Below are 21,850 nucleotides of genomic sequence, written 5' to 3' on the forward strand. Positions count from 1 at the left end.
TCGCCACTGTAAACTATAATTCTTTAAATTCATAAAAAATAAATGCATTTGTTATTTTTAGAGCCGGGACTCGATTAAAAAAATGAATCTAATTAATTAGAGGCTTTGTAATTAATTAATCGAAATTAATCGCATTTTTAATCAAATATACATATTTGACCTGAGAACAGTGAGAAGCAATTTTCACATGGATTTTACTCCAAGCGGTCTACAGTCGAGTGCAGTCCAGTGAGCCAGGGAGCTGGTTATTTTCTCAGACGTGGACTGACTTATCCTGGCCCTGAAACCAGTCATCTGGTTGAGTGTGGGTTGGGTCAGGGTGTGGTTCCTTGCACTCGGAGTCGGGCTAACGTCCACGCTAGCTGCTACATCCTTTGCATTTAGGTGATACTTTAGGCTTGATGTGCTGCGGTGATATGCACATTCTTTTTTGCATAATTTGCACACAACCGTGCTCTTATCGACGCTTCCATCCGTCCGTTTTTTAAAACAAAATGTTCCATCCACGGGGCCGACCAAAGTGGTCTCATCAGCTTGTTCGTTCATGTTTGACTATTGTTCACCGTGGTTTGTTGTTGTTTGAAGTCCCATGCTGAAGTCATGAACGTTAGTTGGTGCTCCAGTATAATCGGTACGCCTGAAACTCATCCAGTGAGAAACGTTCCGCTGTGCAAAAATAAGTGCGATTAAAATGCGTTAATTTTTTTAACGCGTTAATTTGTGTGTAATTAATTAATCTTAATTAACGCGTTAAAGTCCCGGCCCTAGTTATTTTCAATCGTCAATAAATTCCCCCTCCACTAACCTCCCCAGAGGTAAAGTCAAGCATCTCAATCCTCTGGGTATCATCCAACAGTTTGGCTGCTGTCACAACAGAGCGCAGAGTATCCATTGCATCACTCTCTGGGAAAGTGCTTTTCCTGAAGCCTTCTGAAACGTTGTGGCCGGGTCTGCTGGAAGAACTTGGTTGCTGTGAGTTTCTGTGCACAGTATAGCCTTGTAAACTTCAACCATTCTTCCATCTTATTTTGTGTTCCCATGATTCTGTTTTCTGCCATGGGCTTTATGAGCACATCAGGCGACTCACTTGAGGGTCAGTGAGAGGACAGAGGAGAGGAACTATTTCCAGGCTTTTCCTCCAAAGGTTGGACAACAACTACAGAGATTAAATGCTCCTTCAGTTTGCACACCCCCTCAGTGAGGGGTGGACCCAGTCCTCTGTGCTCATTGTAACGCTCACAGAGGGTCTCCTGCCCCATCTAGTGGACTGCTGTTATTGTGATCCATTGATGCACTCAACGGTATCTGTCTCTGCTTCACAGGGAACAAAGGGAGACCTCGGGACAAAGGTAAGATTGTTTACCTTTTCATTTTTCTGAAGAGTCCTAACTGTTTAAGGAACTGCTACAAATAAGGGCTGAAGCTCATTAACCATGTTCTGTTCAGGGTCCACCATTGTGGAAATGCTTGACCCCCATAATCCTCTATCCTGAGCCCATCATAGACTATTGTGTTCATTCTGTTTGTATTCATTAGATTTTATTTATTTTTTACAAAATAATTTTCTTTAAAGATCCTCCTACAATATTTTTTTTTGGAGCCACCTTTAATAGCTAAACTGAAAACAATAAACATTGACTTTAATTAAATGTATCATGTCCACAGGTTCCACATAGCATTAGGTTAGTTGAAAGCTATAGTTATTTCAATTTAAGGTTATTGCTTTAAACTAACCTTATACAGTTATGCGAAATTTGTTGAAATAAAACATTTAGTTAAAGTAAACTTTTCAGTTTCTTAAGTGTAGTAAATGTTTGTGAACGGCCATTTTGTTCAGACATGCTTTAACTGGAAACAATAGGCCCTGCTGTCATTTGTGAAGATGTAGATCTCCTCCTGTCAGCTCCATGTCAGGAGGAGTACTCCTCTCCCCCTGAGCCTTCGCTGTCTTTTCATTTTCTCGTGGTTGAAAGGGTGTGTCTGTTTTAACTGCCCCACCACTTCTCTGAACTGCTGTTTCATCCACTCTGTAGGGAGATGAAGGGAGGAGGGGTTTCCCAGGAGGGAGGGGGGGGGAGGTATAGAGAAAGCCGTGTGTGTGCGTGCGTGTGTGTGCGTGTGTGTGTGTGTGTGTGTGTGTGTGTGTGTGTGTGTGTGTGTGTGTGTGTGTGTGTGTGTGTGTGTGTGTGTGTGTGTGTGTGTGTGTGTGTGTGTGTGTGTGTGTGGCATGTCAAAGTCTGTTCATGCATGGCACGATCACCAACGTGGCCACTGAAGCTTGGATGATTGAAACTGCGTTGCCATGTTAAAATCCATCATGGATTTATACATTTAGGAGGACACACAGTTACACTTTATTGGTTTGACTTATATTACGGTAATTATCACAGTTTCAATGTTCAGTTGTGCTTTGAGGCTTTACCTGGCAGTAATGCACATCTCATTTGTTTTTAGGAACTTTTATTTATTTGTTGTCATGATGGATAATCAGGCCAGTTTTTATTGTAGTTTCTTCAAGGTTTGAGTCCTATTAAGTCCAATATAAACATTCAGAGTTAACTACTTTAGTGCCTACAGGGACTCTCTTTCTGTCGTTTTTGTTCTTAACACTTCCATTTGGCCCGCTAACTAATTGATATAATAAATCTATGTCCACTTTATGCGGACTACACATAGGAGTCTTAGTCCCAGCTGACCTGCAGCAGCTCTTCTTTGGCCGCTACCATGTGTGTGTTTTCTCTATTAAGCCAAACATATGGACAGGTGTGGGAAAGAGGAAGAACAAGTAAAAAGCGAAAACTTCAAGGGAAGTGAATATGCGTTGGTAGCCACAGGAAAAACTGTTCTGGAAAAAGCTTTTATTATTTAATAAGAGGAAGTGCTTTTGCAGGCCGATTTTTTTATGTGGGTAAGGTCATTTAAGGGGTTGGGCTTCCATCAGCCCAGGGGAAATCTCTAACCTCAATGAGCTGGCTGCTGGTGCCCCTTCCAGACTGAAAATAATGGCCAGGTAGAGGTTCTGGGGGAGAAGAAACAAGATCTGCACGATGCTGACCGCAAATGATGACTTCTCTAAAGCACAGGAAGGAAGCTAACGAAACTACCAACCCAAGTCCCATCTGTCAACCTGGTGAAACACTCTACTACTTCGCTGTAGACTAGACGTGTAATAATCTCTGTCTTTGAAAGCAGCTTTGATTTGACTTTACCTGTGGGAACTGAAACACACGACATCAGAGAGAGTGACTTTTACGACAAAGGACTGGTTGCCAACAAATGCACTTCTTTGAGCACATGAAAAGCTATCTCGACCTTCTTCCTTTCACTGCAAATGAGAAGCAATGAGCTCCCCAGCTGGAGACATTACTCTGAGCAAAGGGCAACACAGCAGTTAAGTTTCCCAATCACCCACCATGTTGGGTTGTTCTTCACAGTGACCATACCATCTGCAACACTTCTTGTTTCAGCTCTTCATGAGTGCAGTGAATCAAGTGGATCAATGTCCATGTCTTACTGAAATCATTGAAACATCATAGCATTTTACTAATATGTTGTTCTTATTTCTATCGAGGATGCTTCCTTGAAGATTTCTGTTTGGTACATGAACTGTCGTACTGGCATTCTCAGGCCACTCTTCATAATACCTATAACCATATATATCACAGTAACTCCTTGGGGGATTGTAGGGGAGCAGGATGAACTGCAATGTCTCCATGGACAGGCGAGAGGAGAGAGGAGCGCAACGCAGACACCAAGGCAGAGCAGCGACTGCACGTGTTCTGTGTATAATCAGAAAACTGGCTTACTGGCTGAACAAGTGTCCCAACATGCAAACACTGATGACAACTGCAATGACATGAAGGGAACAGTCATACTGAAAGGATAAAGGTCCACATACATGTTATTAAAAGAAACACGTCACAATATCATTCATTATTTATATATTTGACAATGAATCTTTCAGTGTAATATATTTGTTATAATATTTGGCCTAAGTGATGGCTGAATAACTTTAAAGAGCTCATAACAGCTTTGCATAAGCACACTGATATATTGGCCTATGCCTAATCCTATCATTCTGTTACCAAGCATCCTGGCTCACTGTCAGTGTACACATGGAACCTGTACATATAAGTCATTAGCAAAGGTCTGGCCGTGAGTAGCTGAGTCTCCATGTCCCTCCTCTAAAGCTCCCTACACACCAAACTGACACCAAAGAACACACGTCTCCTGCGTCTTGGCCATGTTTCGCACTGGAAAACACCGCAAAGACTTCAGCCTACGATTACATTTTTAGTCCAAGAGATGCTGATTTGAAACCGTTGTTACATACAGTTACGGCACTTCCTGTTTCTGCCGGAGAGAAGGGAGGCCGTCCCCAAGCTTGCTGCTGTGTTTACTCCCTCCATCTGACAGGAGGAGCCTCGTTGAGCTGCGAGTGTGGCTACAGACGGAGTTCACTCCGTCACGGAGGGGTAGGGTAGGTGGTTTGGGATTGGGCCACAGACTGCGTGATAACCGAGAGAAGAAGAACAGACTGCGTGATATAAACAAACAACAAATAGCATGTGCGTTCCATTTTCACTCTACAGCGAGAAGCTCACGGGGCTTTCCCGATCCTGAGTCGAGAGCTGGAGTTAAAGGAAATCTCAGATTTGCCTTCTTAATCGTTTGTTTTGGTCTCTCACTTCCGTTTCGCTTCTCATGCACTGATTCGCTAGCTGAACAGCCAATCAGAGTGATTTCTTTGGCCGACAGCCTACCGATTCGACAAGTGGAATCGGCGGCGGAAGGTGTCGTCACGGCCGGAAAGACACGACGGTGCAGTACACACCAATCTGAGTAGGGCGACATGACGCTCATCGACGTTCCGACATCTGTCGACATCTATCGATGCCGAAAATGGGCTCGGTGTGTGAGGACCTTTAAACTGAGTTGGCTGCTGCACAAGAACAATGAAAACAAGTGCTATATCCCCGGAAGATGATAACACTATTGGTTCAGACTCATTTCTCATTACTTCCCCATTGAAGTGGAAACCCCTGTGTCTGCATGGCTTCAATTAAGAGATTAGCATATTGATAAATCATGACATTGAATGTGACATTTAAGCCTGCACACACTTTATGTCACGGAAAGAGAGATGTTAAAATAGTTGCATGGTCAAACTTTCCAGAGGAATGCTACAGGCAGATCAAAGAGGGACGCTGCTTCCTGTTTGGGTCAGCTGATTGTTGGGGAGCCGCTCTAATGGCCCTCTGTGCATTTTAAGCCATCACCACTCAGGTCCTTCTGGGGGTTTGGAGATCAAGCTTTCATCTGAACACAGACTAATGTGCACCAGTGGACATTCTGTCGTCGATGTGGTCACTCCTACCAAATCTGTCTTAGGACGGACACGTACAGCTTTAATGACACCATTACACCACAACACTCTGATGATGTGCGGTTAGAATTGGAGAGAAGATACGTTTCCAAGGATACAGTTATAACAATAATAATATCAGAGACTGGATGCTTGTTGTATTTCCCCAATGGTTGGCAGGCAGTAGAAGACGCTGGAGTGATAACAATGCTCTCAATAACATATCAACATGTACAATACACTGTACACTGTATGTGTGGCTGCATGGTTCTGGTTATTAAGTCCACATATATCAGTTGAAATGTGCTGGTCTACTTTCCTTTCTGTTAATAACTAAGGGATAATGAACAAATTATAAGAAATTCAATTTAAGTATTAGCAGAAACAAAGTTGAGGGCATATTGATTCCACTAGGCGGGCAACCCGGACTGAAGGAGCTCCCCCCACCAGAGAGCTGGGTGTGGGTGGTGGTCACAGCTGTGACTGCTCATCATCTTTAAACCATCGACTCGGTCATCTGAAAGAGCAGCAGCTACAGATGAACTGAAAGGCTCAAGTGCGTTTCCCTTTCTATTTGTAACGACCACTTTCACAGAGTTCCTCATGCTGTGATGTAATCAGTCACGGTTTGTAATGTTACTGTATACTTTAATATTGAAAGATACAATGGGTCCCTCCCTAGCCCCCCAACCCACTTACAAGTACAACCAGACTGAAGGTAAAGTGTGTTGTAGTTATTTAGCGTTGTGCAGTTCTGCAGAGAAGCAGTCCTCTCAGACTAGAGACACACACACTGCTCAGATGTTATCTGGAGTCTTTGTTTGCCTCTTTGCATTTCTTTGTAGTTATTTTGCATGTGGTGTGATTGCGCTTTTCTGCATGTCGTTTTTACGATCTGGAAGAAACAATATCAACTGTTTTTATTTTCTTCTTTTTCCACCATCTTTGACCTTGTTGCCGTGGTAGGGAGGATCAGGACTCCCGGGCGCTCCTGGGTTCAAGGTGAAGTCAAGTCTGAGCTGTGTGGTAGTTATTACACGCATTGAGATCAGTGGGTCATAACCATGTTTCTCCCGCTGCAAAGGGCCAGGCTGGCGTCCCTGGGTCCCCTGGCATCCCCGGGAAGAGGGGCTACAGGGTAGGCCTTGAATGGAACGGCACCCCTAACTGTCTGTTGTGCTTCTGTCAGGGGTCTTCACTCCTCTAGTAACTGGACGTCTGTGAAGTCAGATACTCATCAGTGCTTTGCTTGGTGTTGTGACTGCCCAAAGCTCCCTGTGTTGTGTTGTACCTGTCTGTGCTGCCGGCCATGCTTCACCTGCCATTACGTGGAGTTCTTTGGTCTTTTTAAGGATGGTATCATTCACATAACTAACTCTGTTGTTGACCTTATCATATGTGTCAGTCATCTGTCAGTGGATGCTACACAGTATCATATGATTCAGTATGAATCAATGAAGAATGTATTGTCTTGGATGTGTTGTGAACTATCTCACTAACTCGCTTTGGAGATTTGGAATTCAGCTCGATGTGGGGATCCCATTTTAAGTGTGCCATAAGGGGTTTTGTAATGGAAATGAGAAGTTTTGAGTACAATTAATATTGACACAAATATGTAATTAACTGGCCAATTAAAAATGATAATAAAACAGTACAGGATTGAGACCATTTAAATGGACATTAATTACCAGTCAAATAATTCTTTAATGTCTTTTCGGTAAGCATTCTAATCTATGAACAGTATTTGTAGTATTTACCAAGTACCTTTAAGGGGGCTTTGGTTGCATGCAGCTAAACTGTGTGGAGTGCAAAACATGCCATAATGCAATCTCAGAGCCCATCTAGCTTTTACAACTTTTTATCAATTTGGCTTATTGGCTAATTGGCATGACATCTTCTCTTAACCCCAACTGTAACTATGAGCTCACACAGAAGAGGAACTCCTGGCCTGGATATCTGCTGGTTTCCCTGGAAACCCAGAGATAATATTTGAAGCCCCCAGAGGCTAAACGCATGTCAGACTGACGATGGACCCGGAGATTGGGTTGATGGTAATAAGGGTTCTCTATGTACTGCAGGGGGACAAGGGAGAGCCACGCATTGCTGCCACGGGAATTAAAGGAGAACCGGGTTCCCCAGGACTACCAGGCCAGCTGGGACCCAAGGTAAAGGGAAACCGTTTGGCACTGAGTACCAATCATAGGTTATTAATTAGCACTGTTAACACAACACATCTACTGCCCATGGAAGTCACAATATATATTCCTTTTCCAGGGTGACACAGGCAACAAGGGAGACAAGGTAAGACAACAGCATTTAAAATACTATCACAAGCTGAGACTGTGGATGGAGGGTCTAAGTGTCATACCTTCCTTTAACCTCTAGGGGGAAGCAGGACCTGAAGGCTCAGTTGGACCAAGAGTAAGTCAACCCATATATCGATACATAGTACATCAAATATGAATTTTCTTATCAAAATGTTAATGGTTATTGTCTTTCTCTCCTTATAGGGTCTTCCAGGCCCAACTGGGGAGCCAGGAAAGGCTGAAATCCACAACAATGAAAATGTATGTAACTCATATTATGTTTCACTTAACTTACATGTATAAAACGTGTAGAATCAAATAAAGATTAATTCAACAAATTGTATTCCTCCACAGGATATTCGCAACATACCCCTGATGGTAAGAACTTCAAAGCATTTCCATGACATGTGCAGACACAGTAGAAAATATCCTTTTGAATGACAACATGTGTCCTCCTCTTAGGGCCCCCCTGGATTACCTGGACCTTCAGGCCCCCCTGGAAACAAGGTAGGAAAAGCTATTTTATTAATCATTTAGTTTTATCATCAGAGGATAATTCTGGTAGGAGGCCCTGGGGCAAATCTTGTTGGCCCCTATAAACCAATTAAGGATAACTGGCCCCTGGTTTTTGATGTCAGTTTATTGAATCAGGTGTATTTAAAAAATAAAAATAAAAAGGATAGCCTAAATTAACAACAACAATAAAATGATTTTAGGGACTCTAGCCTTCAAACAGTTGCTTGCTTTGCCTTGTGGGTAATAAAGCCTTGGTGTTTCCTCAGGGTGAAGTTGGTCTGCCGGGTGCTCCAGGTGTGGACGGAGATAAGGTAATACCAAACAGTTGAATAGTGACACCATGGTGATCACATGTTGTTAACTTCATCAGCTGATGACACATGGAGAGGGTGCACCATGCTCCCGTTTGGACATGTCTGTAAAGGATGTGTGTTTTCACGTGGATTCCTTCAGGCTCATTACATGGGTTTGTGTTTCAGGGACCCAGAGGGAAGCCTGGAGATACTGGTCCTGCAGGCCCAGCCGGTCATGAAGGGCCCAGAGGGGAGAGCGGTGTCATGGGCTTCCCGGGACCCAAAGCAGACAAGGGAGACATGGGTCTATCTGGATCACCTGTGAGTGCCCCCCCCCCACATCACTCACTGCCTGAGGTTCCCCGACCAAAGCCCAACCCCACATATGTCGTTACCCAGAGGGAAGGCTGTGGCTTTCTAATTAGAGACTCACTATCTTGGAAGGGGCCGACCGATGACATTGCGCTTATCTTTTGATTCACTGTGGCTTTGATCCCAAATGTGAGCCATATTAAGGGCTATGCTACTTGGAGGCTGGTGTTCCTTTGAGGCAGTCCTTCTGGACGTGTAGGGGTTGGATGGTGTGGCCTCCAATACAGTATATCTTTGGGATGTCTATTCCCCGTGTCATCCTGTTCTGAATGTTTGACAGGTACACTGTAACATTTAATAAGTTGGCAAACTCATGTCCTCACAATAAGTAGGTTGAGTAAACTTAGTATTGTGAGTAGGTGTAACTCACATCTACTGTTTATTATAAGTGTACTTTAATTCATTTAAGAAGTACAACTGACGAAAATGTTTTAGATGAATGATACTTCAAAACAATGCTTATTTATTTGATTCTGTGTGCAATACATAATACTAGTTGCATCCTTCCTCAACCTAACCCTTTAAGTTCTACTCGCTCATCATTTCCAAGATTCACCTAATTCAATCAAACAAAGTCATTCCTGTGAAAGGAGATCATTCTACAACAAATATAATTATATTAGTCAACAACAACAACAATAAATACTTTATCTATAAACAGATTTTGTTAACCAATATTCCCCTTAAAAAACAATGCATTGAGACTCATTTGGTTCATTCAGCTTAGACCTCTTACCGTGTGAGATACTTACATTGTTGGTATTTATATCTTGCTTTGTTTGTTTATGATTATGTTTGATGTAAAGGGATGAGTGAATACAAAAAGAATACAAGAACAAATCATTGAAATAAATCGGCCCTCACACCACTCAGTCCCTGAATAGAAAATGCCTTTGTATAAACCATATGGTTTATAACATTCATGAAATGCTCCTAAAAATTCAGTTGGATGCTAAAGTGTCTTCCATCCGATCCCACCTTATCCTGAACAGGACAGGCCCTGTGCTGCTGGCGGTCTGCAGCGGGCTGTTTGGCCCCCTGTGTTATGGGAATATGTGAAGGACAATGTGCAGTGGCCAGTAATGGGAAGACAACACCTAAGTAAAAGTACTAATGCAACAATTTAAAAAGGCTTAATTGCAAATCAAATCCACATTCAGAAACATAATAATAACAATACAAATAAACGTAAGCAAAATGTACTTTAAATATCTTATATGTGCTTTAAGAAATAAAATGTGCCATACCAGCCCCTCATTTTGTATATAATATGTAAAATAAACAAATCCATGCTTGTTTGTGTCACAAACGAGCTGAGGACCAACATGCAGAACACGGGGAACCAGGGATAGTCGGTAACCAGCTTTATTGAAGGCAATAGGCTGGTAGGAGACAAAACGGCAGGTAGTAGGCAAAGGGCTGGTCGGGGACAGGCGAGGGTTCCAGGAGAAAGCAGGACGGGAGTCGCAGGTACAGAACGGGTCAGGGAGCAGGCGAGGCAGGCTGGTCAGGGACAGGCAGGGTCGAAACCGGGAGAGCAATCTGAAGGGTAATGCGGGAAAGACTGGCATGCTGCATAGTGCCATCTGGCACTGAGGTGAAGGTGAAGTGGGCCTAAATACTAATGGAGCTGATGGGTGCAACAGAGTGAGAGAGAGAGGGTGTGACTACCAGGTGACTAAGGAATGTTAATGCAGAAAATAGGTGAGTGAGAAAGCAGACTGTGACAGTTAGTAGCATTGTCATTTTTATTTTAAGCCCCCTATACTATTAAATGTGTTATGATTTCATCAAATGTTTTTGGCGAAAATATGACTTATATGTAATAAAGAAAAATGTAAAGCACAATATTTACCTTACACTTTATACATTAGCTCAGGGGTCTGCAACCTTTTTGATGAAAAAAGCAATTTTTTCCCCTTTTCCAACCATTATTTTTGTATGGAGCCGCAAAACATATTTGATAGATTGAGTGCTTATAAAGTTGTATGTATTGGGTACCACTTTACAATAAGACTACCCTTATAAAGGATTCATAAAGGGTTTATAATTAGGTTATTAATTAGGTTGTAAACACTTTATTAATCATTAACAACCATTTATTAACCAGTTCTAACATAGTTTTCATACATCAACACAGGCTCACTATTTGGCAAGATGACTAAGCCTTATATTGGCTACTTAGCTTACTTCGTGTTCTTCATCAGCTAGCATCCTTGGTATCTGTTGTTCACTGAGTTGATTCCCCCCTTCCATCTTGATGTTTCTTCTCTTTATGACCATTTATTTACGAGTTACTACAAGTGTTAAACAAATCACCATTTATTAATGAGTTACAACCATTTATAATTTATCATTTGTATTGAAATGTGTTAAACAAATCACCATTTATTAATGATTTACTAGCATTTATAATTAGTTTAAGTTATATTAAGCCTTAAAGTTATGCATAAATCAGGGCGTGGTCACATTGAGTGACAGGTCTGTCCATTGACTGCTGCTGTTAGCTTTCTGCTCTGCTAGCAGCTCCGTGATGCTACAGGGGCTCTGCCTGCTTAACTCATCCGGGGAACATAACTTGAACTCTGCCGTGTGTGTTGTGCTGGTGCCTTGTGGACTGTTCTTCATGCTTATATCGTACTATTGTGGCTTAAAACAGACGGTGCATGAATGCAGTTTTGCGGTAAGTGAAATTCGAGTAATTTATTTATGTGTTGCTTATGTTTTTAGTCAGCTAATGTTAATGAATGTTAAGGCTTGAGTTAACATGTAGTAAGCAAGTGATGGCTACATCTGTGCTAACAATGCTAATCACAGCCTCCAAGTTAGTTTAGTTTAGTTTATTATTATTTTCCGAGCGTGTAAAACCAAAGCAAATACAAATGAAACAAAAGATGATACAGACATGATACAGTACTATACAAATGAATGCAATAACAACACGAAATATGTAACTAATAATTGAAGAATCTGTAGTGTCATTGTCTGATATCAATAAACAACAAAGCTTTAGCTAATTACACTTCCGAAAAGGGGTCAGAAGAAATGTACACTTATTTATTCCGACCCCTTCTCCCTTTTTTTCTCCTATTTTTTTTTTACATCTTAATATATGTTAACATACAATATAAATGTATACTTATAATCTTGAATAATTTATATAATCATTCATATAATATATACAGGCAAGTTAGGAGAATGGTCTCTATATATTTATATATATATACATATGTACATACACCAATTCATACAAACACAAATTCACTAATAGAATACAAAACAAGAATATAAACAGTTATGGTTTAGGAATGTCATCCCTGTACCTTGTGAGAATTGTGTCTTTATACCTCTTTTTGAATAGTTTTATGTTTGTTAAAACGTAATAGAGAAGTGTTAAGCGTTAAGTGGGATAATACTGTAGAACAAACGGCTTCTGTTTGAGGTTAGTAAAATAAGTTCATCCTTGTAACTTAGAGAGATATTTTATTAGGTAGGTAACTGTATGTTTTGATAAGATTCATTTAAATTAGCTATGATCGATATGTAGACAAGCTAACGTCAAAGTCGTGTTGAAGAGCGGCGTAGTGTAGTTGAAATCAACCTCACAATAAGATGTGTGTATATTACAAATATTAATGTAATTTCTCAAGATGATTACTTAGATATTACAATATGGTTGGTTGAGCTGGAGTTCATTATTGAGCTTACACGTTAACGTCACAGTCATCTGAAGAACGAACCCAAACCTGGTTATTTTTATTAATTGTATTACCAAATTGGTATCAAATAAATAGTAAACTATTTTATTTGAGTAGTCCTATGTCCGGCAGTTATAGACTGGGCTTTCTTGTATAAGAGAATATATATATTTTTTTGTATTACTGTATAATTATCCTTAACTTATGTTATACAATGCACCTAATAAACAAGTATTGCATTTTGAAACATGATGTGCAACAATTGTTACTGTAACTTGTGTGCATTTTGTTGTTAACTAAGATGATGTTATGATTTATTTTTTTGTTAGTATGCACGTGGACGCTTTGGACATACCTGGAGAAGGAATAAATGGGTCTTCGGAATGATGGGAGTTAAAGACAAAAGCGGAGACTAGTGGAGAAACGATCAAGATGCCACCTTGTCCCACGGATTAGACGGCATGTTAAGTCAGGAAGTAGCATTATGAGTGATGAGTGGAGGGCATACAGGAGAGTGCTGAGTAACATGGGGTACAACCACTACACCATAAACCACAGCAGGTGGTTGGTGAACCCCCAGACTGGCAGTCATACCCAACATATAGAAAGAGCGAGGTCGACCGTCAAAGGACATGTCCGTAGACTGAGAGGAAACCGTACAGAGAGTTTGTTGGAGGAACACCTCAAGGTTCTTGAATGGTCATCTTGGCTTGGCTCTGTCTCACCCTGGTGGACGCTTTTTCAAGGTTCAAAGCCTTTCCAGTCTGAGTACCATTATCTCTTACCAAGTCTTTAATATGTTTAAATATGTGTATCAGTCATACTAAACAGTCATTACTTTGAGTCCTGATTTTCTTCATGTGTGAATAAAATGTTTTGCTTGGCGCTTTGCATCTTACTCTGCATTTCATGTGAAAAATGTGTATTAGGACAGCGTGAATGTTATAACTCATTCATAAATGGACATGTATATTAAACTTAAAAACAACGCACCCTTTCAGTAGTTATAAATGGTAGTGACTCATCAATAGATGGTGATGTGTTTCACACTCAGAGTTGGGTGTACTGAGTTTACTGTAATAATATTACTTTTGGCGGTAACGGAGAAGTGTAACGCGCTACTTTTATAATTCAGTAATCACACTACAGTTACTAACATTGCCCGACACGCGTTACTTCGTTACTTACTAAAATCAGTCATAATCAAACCTCAACAAACACCTGCAAAGAACACATGCTAAGGTGAAGCTAACGCACAGCTATTTGTTGTTTGTTTATATCACGTATTCAACCCAGTCTCACGGCATTTCGTGTTCACCAACACGATTTTGAATCTATTGATTCGTGTTCACCAACACGATTTGCCCCTTTTTTTCGTGTTGCACAGCACGATTTTAAAAGCAATGTATTTCTACTGCCTGCAGCACGTCTTTTTCTCCGGTCGGGTCGTGGAAGACCGGAAGCTGTGTGGTTCATAAAAACATGTTCTTACTCAATATCAAGCCACAATTATTGCTTTTATTTTAAATCATATAAGTTCGGACTTCTGTTGCCGTCTGTGAGGAAAATAAATGGGGCTCAGAGCCTCAGGATACTGAAATCTGTATTTTTAAATATTTGTTCCTTCTAATTTGTTATTCTTTTCAAAATAACACACTGTTATTTACTCACCAATAACACACAATTATCCTTGCTTTTATTTATTGGTTTAATTCCATAATCTCGGGCTTTTTTGGTGTCCGTCAGGAACTGAATTTCAAAATAAAAATAACCGGAAACAGACGTAGGCCTATAAGGGACATTTCGAGCATCATTGCGATTGTCAACATTTCTGAGTTTAGTATGGCCAAAAACACTACACTACCCATAATCCCCAGCTATCGTTTAGGACTACAGTCCCCGTAAGGTTACGCAGAGCGTCAAACAGCTGTGTGAAATGGAACGAAACCACGCCAGACTATCCAAAACTGGACTCGAACGCCCCCCCAGAACTACACATGCTGGCTATTGTGTTTCGCAAAATGTTCTATGGGACGTCTCTACTGAACGTTTTCGTTTTTCCCACAATTAGAAGTTGCCAGTATTAAACACATTGGTGTTATCAAATGTAAAACATATAATTAATAAATGGGTGAAAATCGCTTGTGTCCATAATGCGCAGCATTACTATATAGCATTAATATATACCCACATGACAGCTCATTGCTACTTTGTAATTCTACTCCACTACAATTCAGAGGTTAACCTGGTATTTTTACTCCACTGCATTTATTTGAGTTACTTTGCAGATTCTGATTAATTATGTGAAATATAAACAACCCTTAAATCAGACTTTAGTTACACCTGAGTAAAATGCAGGTAAGGTGATTGTGAAGTGCCAACAATCAGGAGAGATATTTGATAGTTGGTGCTTGAGAAGACTAAACATGTATCTGCAATTGACATGAATGGAAACAAGTAATAAAGTATATTCATTACTCGTTATTCTCTACTAATAGTTAATTAAAGACTGTATATTATGGCTATTTTGCACATCCCTTTCAAGATTTTCAAAGGTTTATTGACATATCATACACAACTACGGTGTAGTTATGCAATGAATGAACAACTTGGGTCACAGCCGGTTCCTCAACAGTGCATTACAAGACATCTATCAATATGTGTGTATCTCCACCATTAAACATATTCTGCACATTTCTTATTCTATCTACATACATAAGAGTATAATTCATATGTATAATATCAGTTCAAATAAGTGCTTCAACATAGTTAACATTGCAGGAGAGCAATATATTAGACGTTAAGTACTTTGTTTGTTTGTACCTTAATCTGTTATTTAATGTTTAAATAAAGGTTAATTCGTTTTTCTGTTTTGCACCTCCTCCTATTAATATATTTGTACATCCTGCACTAAACTGTTTTATTGTAGAGATCACTTATAGTATCTTCTTGATTTTGTATATTCTATATTTATATATTTATACTTTCCCCCTATGAAAGTATGTACTCTTAATATTTTTTTAATCAAATATAACACATAAAAACAATAATTCAATAACGTGCTTTAACCACTAGGAGGTGCACACAAGGTACACACAGCCATAATAACTTTGTATTATTAGTGTGTATGTACAACATCTGAAGATGTATAGTTTCCTGCATGCTTTCACATAATTTTACAGCATATTGCTATACTATTTCAGACTCAGTATTTATATTCTTACATTCAAAGAAAATCAGTAATATCTTTAAAAACTACAGTCCTTTTATTTCAGCTGTGCACCGTTATGGTGTAAATATAACCTATCTATGAATTAGATAAAATGTAAAAGTCAGCCGAATTAGTGTTGATACTGCAAGGAGACGTATTGTGTGAAGAGAAATTGAAGAGGTTGTTTAATTGTTGATATATTTATGATCCACGTCAAGTATTCAGTTTCGGCATTTCTTCCAGTTTTTCCAAAGGTCATCTCATCAGGGCTCTCTAAATAAAGAACTACGGCAGATCTGTAATATGTAATGCAGCCGAACTGTGTATTACAATGCCGTTATGTGAGGACTTTCAAAGAGAAAAGCAAGAGCACTCGGAATTAAGTATTATTTTATTCTTTTAAAATGTTTTCCGGATTTCATATAATATAAACACCAAATCCTAGCATGCATTGCGGCTAACACATCCAATCAGCGAGCTTAAAACCATAGCTGAGGATCTTGGGTAATCGCTCGAAATGCCTACGTCTGTTTCCGGATATATTTATTTTGAAATTCAGTTCCTGACGGACGCCAAAAAAGCCCGAGATTATGGAATTAAACCAATAAATAAAAGCAAGGATAATTGACTGTGTGTTATTGGTGAGTAAATAACAGTGTGTTATTTTGAAAAGAATAACAAATTAGAAGGAAAAACAGATTTAAAAAATACAGATTTCAGTATCCTGAGGCTCTGAACCCCATTTATTTTCCTCACAGACGGCAACAAAAGTCCGAAATTATACGATTTCAAATAAAAGCAATAACTGTGGCTTGATATTGAGTAAGAACATGTTTTTATGAACCACACAGCTTCCGGTCTTCCACGACCCGACCGGAGAAAAAGACGTGCTGCAGCCTGCAGGCACAAAACACATTACCAGTAGAAATACATTGCTTTTAAAATCGTGCTGTGCAACACGAAAAAAAAGGGGCAAATCGTGTTGGTGAACACGAATCAATAGATTAAAAATCGTGTTGGTGAACACGAAATGCCGTGAGACTGGGTTGCACGTATTCTGTTCTTCTTCTCTGTTTTCCGGTTGTTGCCTGTTTTGAATGACGAATACACACTACCGCCGCCTGCTGGTAAGGAGAGTTATTGCCACTCACGCATGCGCAGTTCGTATGTGCTCGGCTGAAGTCTTTGCGGTGTCTGGTTCCAGTGCAACACATGGCCAACATGCAGGAGAACACGCCGATGCAACAGCGTGAGCAGAGATAGACTGCGCAAAATATACAGATAGCAGGAGACAGAGGACAGCCATGGTCAGATAGGAAAACATTCAGGATCTGGATCAGTCAATGGAAACTGAACTAAAGAGAACATTTGAAACTTTAGCAGTCTGCATGATCTGCCTGCAGAGAGGGGCGGGCCGGCCCTGCGAGTAAAGTAACGAGTAAAGTAACGAGTAAAGTAACGAGTTACTTTATGTAGAGAGTAACGAAGTAGTGTAATGTATTACTTTTTTAAAAAGTAATATGTAATATATTACTTTTTTTTAGTAACGACCCCATCTCTGTTCACACTTTACAATAAGACTCCCTTATACCAATTATAAATGGTAGTAACTCATTAATAAATGGTCAAGAAACATCAAGATGGAAGGGGGGGAATCAACTCAGTGAACAACAGATACCAAGGATGCTGGCTGATGAAGAAGACGAAGTAAGCTAAGTAGCCAATATAAGGCAAGGCAAGGCAAGGCAAGTTTATTTATATAGCACTTTTCAACGCAAGGCAATTCAAAGTGCTTTACAAAAAATGAAAGACATTAAGCATTAAAAAAGAAAAGCTAATCAAATAAACATTAAAAGGAAAAATACATGGATAAAAGTTACAGTGCAGTCTAAAATATGAATAGTTCAATTAAACATTAAAAGAAAAAGTACATGGATAAAAGTTACAGTGCAGTTTAAGATATGAATATTTCAATTAAAAGCAGCGACAAAAAGAAAAGTCTTCAGCCTGGATTTAAAAGTAGTAAGAGTTGCAGCGGACCTGCAGGTTTCTGGGAGTTTGTTCCAGATATTTGGAGCATAATAACTGAACGCTGCTTTACCATGTTTAGTTCTGACTCTGGGGACAGGAAGCTGACCAGTCCCTGAAGACCTGAGAGATCTGGATGGTTCATAGTTTAGCAGGAGGTCAGAAATGTATTTTGGGCCTAAACCATTCAGTGCTTTATAAACCAGCAGCAATATTTTGAAATCTATTATTTGACACACAGGAAGCCAGTGTAAAGACTTCAGAACTGGAGTGATGTGATCCACTTTATTAGTGTTAGTGAGGACTCGAGCAGCGACGTTCTGAATCAGCTGCAGCTTTCTAATAGATTTTTTAGTGAGACCTGTGAAGACACCATTGCAGTAGTCGAGTCTACTGAAGATAAAGGCATGGACAAGTTTTTCCAAATCCTGCTGTGACATTAGTCTTTTAATCCTAGATATATTCTTTAGGTGATAGTAGGCTGATTTAGTAACTGTTTTAATGTGACTGTTGAAACTCAGGTCAGAGTCCATGACTACACCTAGATTTCTGGCTTTTTCTGTTGGTTTGAACATTGCAGACTGAAGCTCAGCGCTAACTTTTAAACGTTCTGCCTTGGCTCCAAAAAGCATTTCCTCAGTTTTATCTTTGTTTAATTGGAGAAAGTTCTGACACATCCCGTCATTGATTTGTTCAATGCACTTACTCAGTGTTTGAATTGGAGCATAGTCTCCTGGTGAAATTGTTATGTACATTTGAGTGTCATCTGCATAGCTATGGTAACTTATTTTGTTGTTCTTCATTATCTGAGCCAGTGGTAGCATGTAGATGTTAAAGAGAAGAAGCCCCAAGATGGAGCCTTGAGGAACCCCACATGTCATATTTGTCAACTCAGATGTGTATTTACCTATAGAAACAAAGTTGTTTCTATCCTTTAAGTAGGATTCAAACCAATTTAGAACTGTTTCCGAAAGTCCCACCCAGTTTTCCAGTCGGTCTAGTAATATGTTGTGGTCAACAGTGTCAAACGCAGCACTGAGATCTAATAATACTAACACTGAAGTTCTGCTACTGTCTGTGTTTAAGTGGATGTTGTTAAAGACCTTTACAAGAGCAGTCTCAGTGCTGTGGTTTGGACGAAAGCCTGACTGGAACACATCGAAACAGTTATTTAAATGCAAGAAATTACTCAACTGTTGAAAAACAACTTTTTCAATGATTTTACCTAGAAATGGGAGGTTTGATATGGGCCTGTAATTGTTCATTACTGAAGCATCTAAATTATTCTTTTTTAAGAGCGGTTTAATGACTGCAGTTTTCAGGGCCTGTGGAAAAATACCTGAGTGAAGAGATTTGTTTACTATATGAAGTAGATCTGAGGCCATGCAAGGCAAAACATCTTTGAAAAATCCTGTTGGAATAATATCAAGGAGGATTTCAGAAGTTGTATAATGTCCTCTAGGTTTTTATCATTAATCTGATGGAATTGTGTCATGGTGTCTGAATTGATGTTAAGTGGACACAGAGACAACACATTTGCTGTACCTGATGCAGAGGCACTGACTGCTGATTTTCTGAATTGGATAGAAATTCAGAGGCTACTGACACTGGGGGGTTAGTTAGTCTGTCGACGGTAGTGTTTTTGGTAATGATGTCAGAGAAGAACGATTGTCGTGCGTTTTTCAATTCCAAATTATAAAGGCCAAGTCTCTCTTTATAAATGTCAAAGTGAACCTGGAGATTTGTTTTTCGCCACCTGCGTTCAGCTCTCCACTTTTTTCTGTTTTAACGGTCATGGCCTTTCTCCACGGAGATTTTTTCTTCCCAGTCACTTTCTTTACCTTAATTGGAGCAATGGCATCTATAACATTTTTAATTTTTGAATTAAAATGATCTACTAGCTCATTTACTGAGGTGATAGCAGGGGCAAGTGTGAAAGAAAAATTCTGAGTAAACATTTCCCTAGTATTTTCAGTTAAATATCGCTTTGTGGTTACCTCTTTTTGAACATTTTTGTGAACAGAAATAGAGCTCTCAAAGAAAACACAGGAATGGTCAGAGAGTGCAACATCAGTCACCACAACCTTAGAGATATTCAGACCCTTTGAGATAATTAAGTCCAGAGTGTGCCCCTTATTGTGCGTGGGCTCCGTCACATGCTGAGTCAGTCCATAGCTATCAAGAACACAAAACAGTTCTTTAGCCCCTCTGTCCTGGGGGTTGTCAACATGGATGTTAATATCACCAACAATGACTAGACGGTCAAAGTCAATACACACTATAGACAGCAGTTCAGTAAAGTCATCAAAAAGCTTGCACAGTATTTGGGTGGTCTATAGATATTTAGGAATAGAGCTCGAGAGGAGCATTTCAGCTGAAGGGCCACATATTCAAAAGAATCAAAGTTTCCATACGATGTCTTCCTGCATTGAAGGGAATCATTGAACAAAATAGCAACTCCACCCCCTTTCTTATGCATTCTTTCCTGACTCATAAAACTAAAGTTGGGAAGGGTTGATTCGATAAGAACAGCTGCACTGTTATTTTGTTCAATCCAAGTTTCTGTTAAAAACATAAAATCAAGATTGTGCTCAGTGATAAAATCATTGATTAACATTTTTTTTTTCTGCCAAAGACCTGACATTTAATAACGCTAGTTTAAGTTTGTTAAACACACTATCAGTCATGTTTTTTGTAACAAGCTGTGGCTGACATGGAATCACTGCTAAATTAGATACACTCACACAAACGTTTGGGCGCTTCCTGTTTCTAAGATGATTCACCGCTCTTAATCTATTACCTATCAACACAGATATCGGCAAAGCTACTGTCAGGCAGGGCCTGTCCTGGAAAGAGTTGAGAGTGCCATATGCCCTTGAGCCTGGACCCCACACATATCAGTGAGAGTTTGTTGCGTTTTGTACACACACATCCTTATCAGGCTTCGGAGACTGCAGATGCTTTCTTGAAGGGAGGGGAGGTGGTTGACGTAGGCACGGTGATGGAGACAGGGGAGATGGTGCGGGGGTAGAGGACATGCTGCCAGGGTGGGGAGGTGGTTGACGTAGGCGCGGTGATGAAGACGGAGGAGATGGTGCGCGTCTCCGCAGTGTTTTTGGTGGGCGTCGTTGAGGAGCGGGGGTAAAGGACATGGTGCCAGCCCTGCGTATCGCCTTAGTTTGGTCTTTGAACTCCAGGAACGGAGTATCCTCAAAGGCGTTGACACTCCTCTGTGTGTCTCCTCCGTGTGTCTCCTCCGTGTGTCTCATATGTCTCCAATAATCAGAACATTCCTCAGGCGGGTGCAGTGATACTTCTTCAGGGTTTTCTGCGCGATGTGTTGTGTCTATCTCCTGTTTTGATTCCTCTTGCCGCTTTTCCTTGGCAGAGGGAACAGATTGATGACGCAGGCAGTTGAATATGTTAGAGATAAACAATTTCACTCCTGACTTGTTCAGGCAAACTCCATTTGCCTTAAAAAGATGTCTGCGGTCCCAGAAAAAGTTAAAATTGTCAATAAAATGCACAGAATGGTCAGTACAGGCAGTTGAACGCCACATGTTCAGTGCAAACAATCTGCTGAATCTCTCCACTCCTCTTCTGCCTGGCGGTAGAGGGCCACTGAGGAACACCTCTGCATTTAGAGAACTGACCGTTTCCAACAAACATTTAAAGTCTTCTTTCAGCACTTCTGACTGTTGTTTCTCAACATCATTTGTTCCAATGTGCAGAACCACATTCTTCACAGTCGGATGTTCAGCCCCAATATGCAGGATCTTCTCAGCCAAGTCAGAGACCACATCCTTGGGAAAACAGAGTACTTTGGTGTTGTTCTTACTACACAGACCTTTTACATCTCTTACAGCAGAGTCACCCACAATCAGAGTTTCAGGCCCAGTCGTTAGCTTTCCCTCTAGCCTTTTACTTTTGGAGTAGCTATTGGGCCTTACCCTGCTGTGTGAAGAGGACGGGTTATCCAGGTCATCAGAAAGAGATCTCCGGGTCTTGGTCAGCGGAGCGTATCTGTTCTGGATTGGCACACTCTGTGGTTTAGGAGGATT

At 40.3% G+C, this 21,850-nt stretch overlaps 1 protein-coding gene across 1 annotated transcript in view; it reads left to right on the forward strand.

The window, feature by feature from the left end:
* Positions 1-21,850, forward strand: part of col13a1 (collagen, type XIII, alpha 1) — a 102,752-nt gene that overhangs the window by 43,610 nt on the left and 37,292 nt on the right. Inside the window, exons 18-28 of the mRNA XM_071205674.1 lie at positions 1,323-1,349; positions 6,332-6,367; positions 6,450-6,503; positions 7,444-7,530; positions 7,640-7,666; positions 7,751-7,786; positions 7,876-7,932; positions 8,026-8,049; positions 8,134-8,178; positions 8,454-8,498; positions 8,667-8,801. Of these exons, the coding sequence (XP_071061775.1) occupies positions 1,323-1,349; positions 6,332-6,367; positions 6,450-6,503; positions 7,444-7,530; positions 7,640-7,666; positions 7,751-7,786; positions 7,876-7,932; positions 8,026-8,049; positions 8,134-8,178; positions 8,454-8,498; positions 8,667-8,801 (573 nt within the window). The remainder of the gene's footprint in view (positions 1-1,322; positions 1,350-6,331; positions 6,368-6,449; positions 6,504-7,443; positions 7,531-7,639; positions 7,667-7,750; positions 7,787-7,875; positions 7,933-8,025; positions 8,050-8,133; positions 8,179-8,453; positions 8,499-8,666; positions 8,802-21,850) is intronic.

Source organism: Pseudochaenichthys georgianus, chromosome 15, assembly GCF_902827115.2.
Source record: "Pseudochaenichthys georgianus chromosome 15, fPseGeo1.2, whole genome shotgun sequence".
Classification (NCBI taxonomy): Eukaryota; Metazoa; Chordata; class Actinopteri; order Perciformes; family Channichthyidae; genus Pseudochaenichthys; species Pseudochaenichthys georgianus.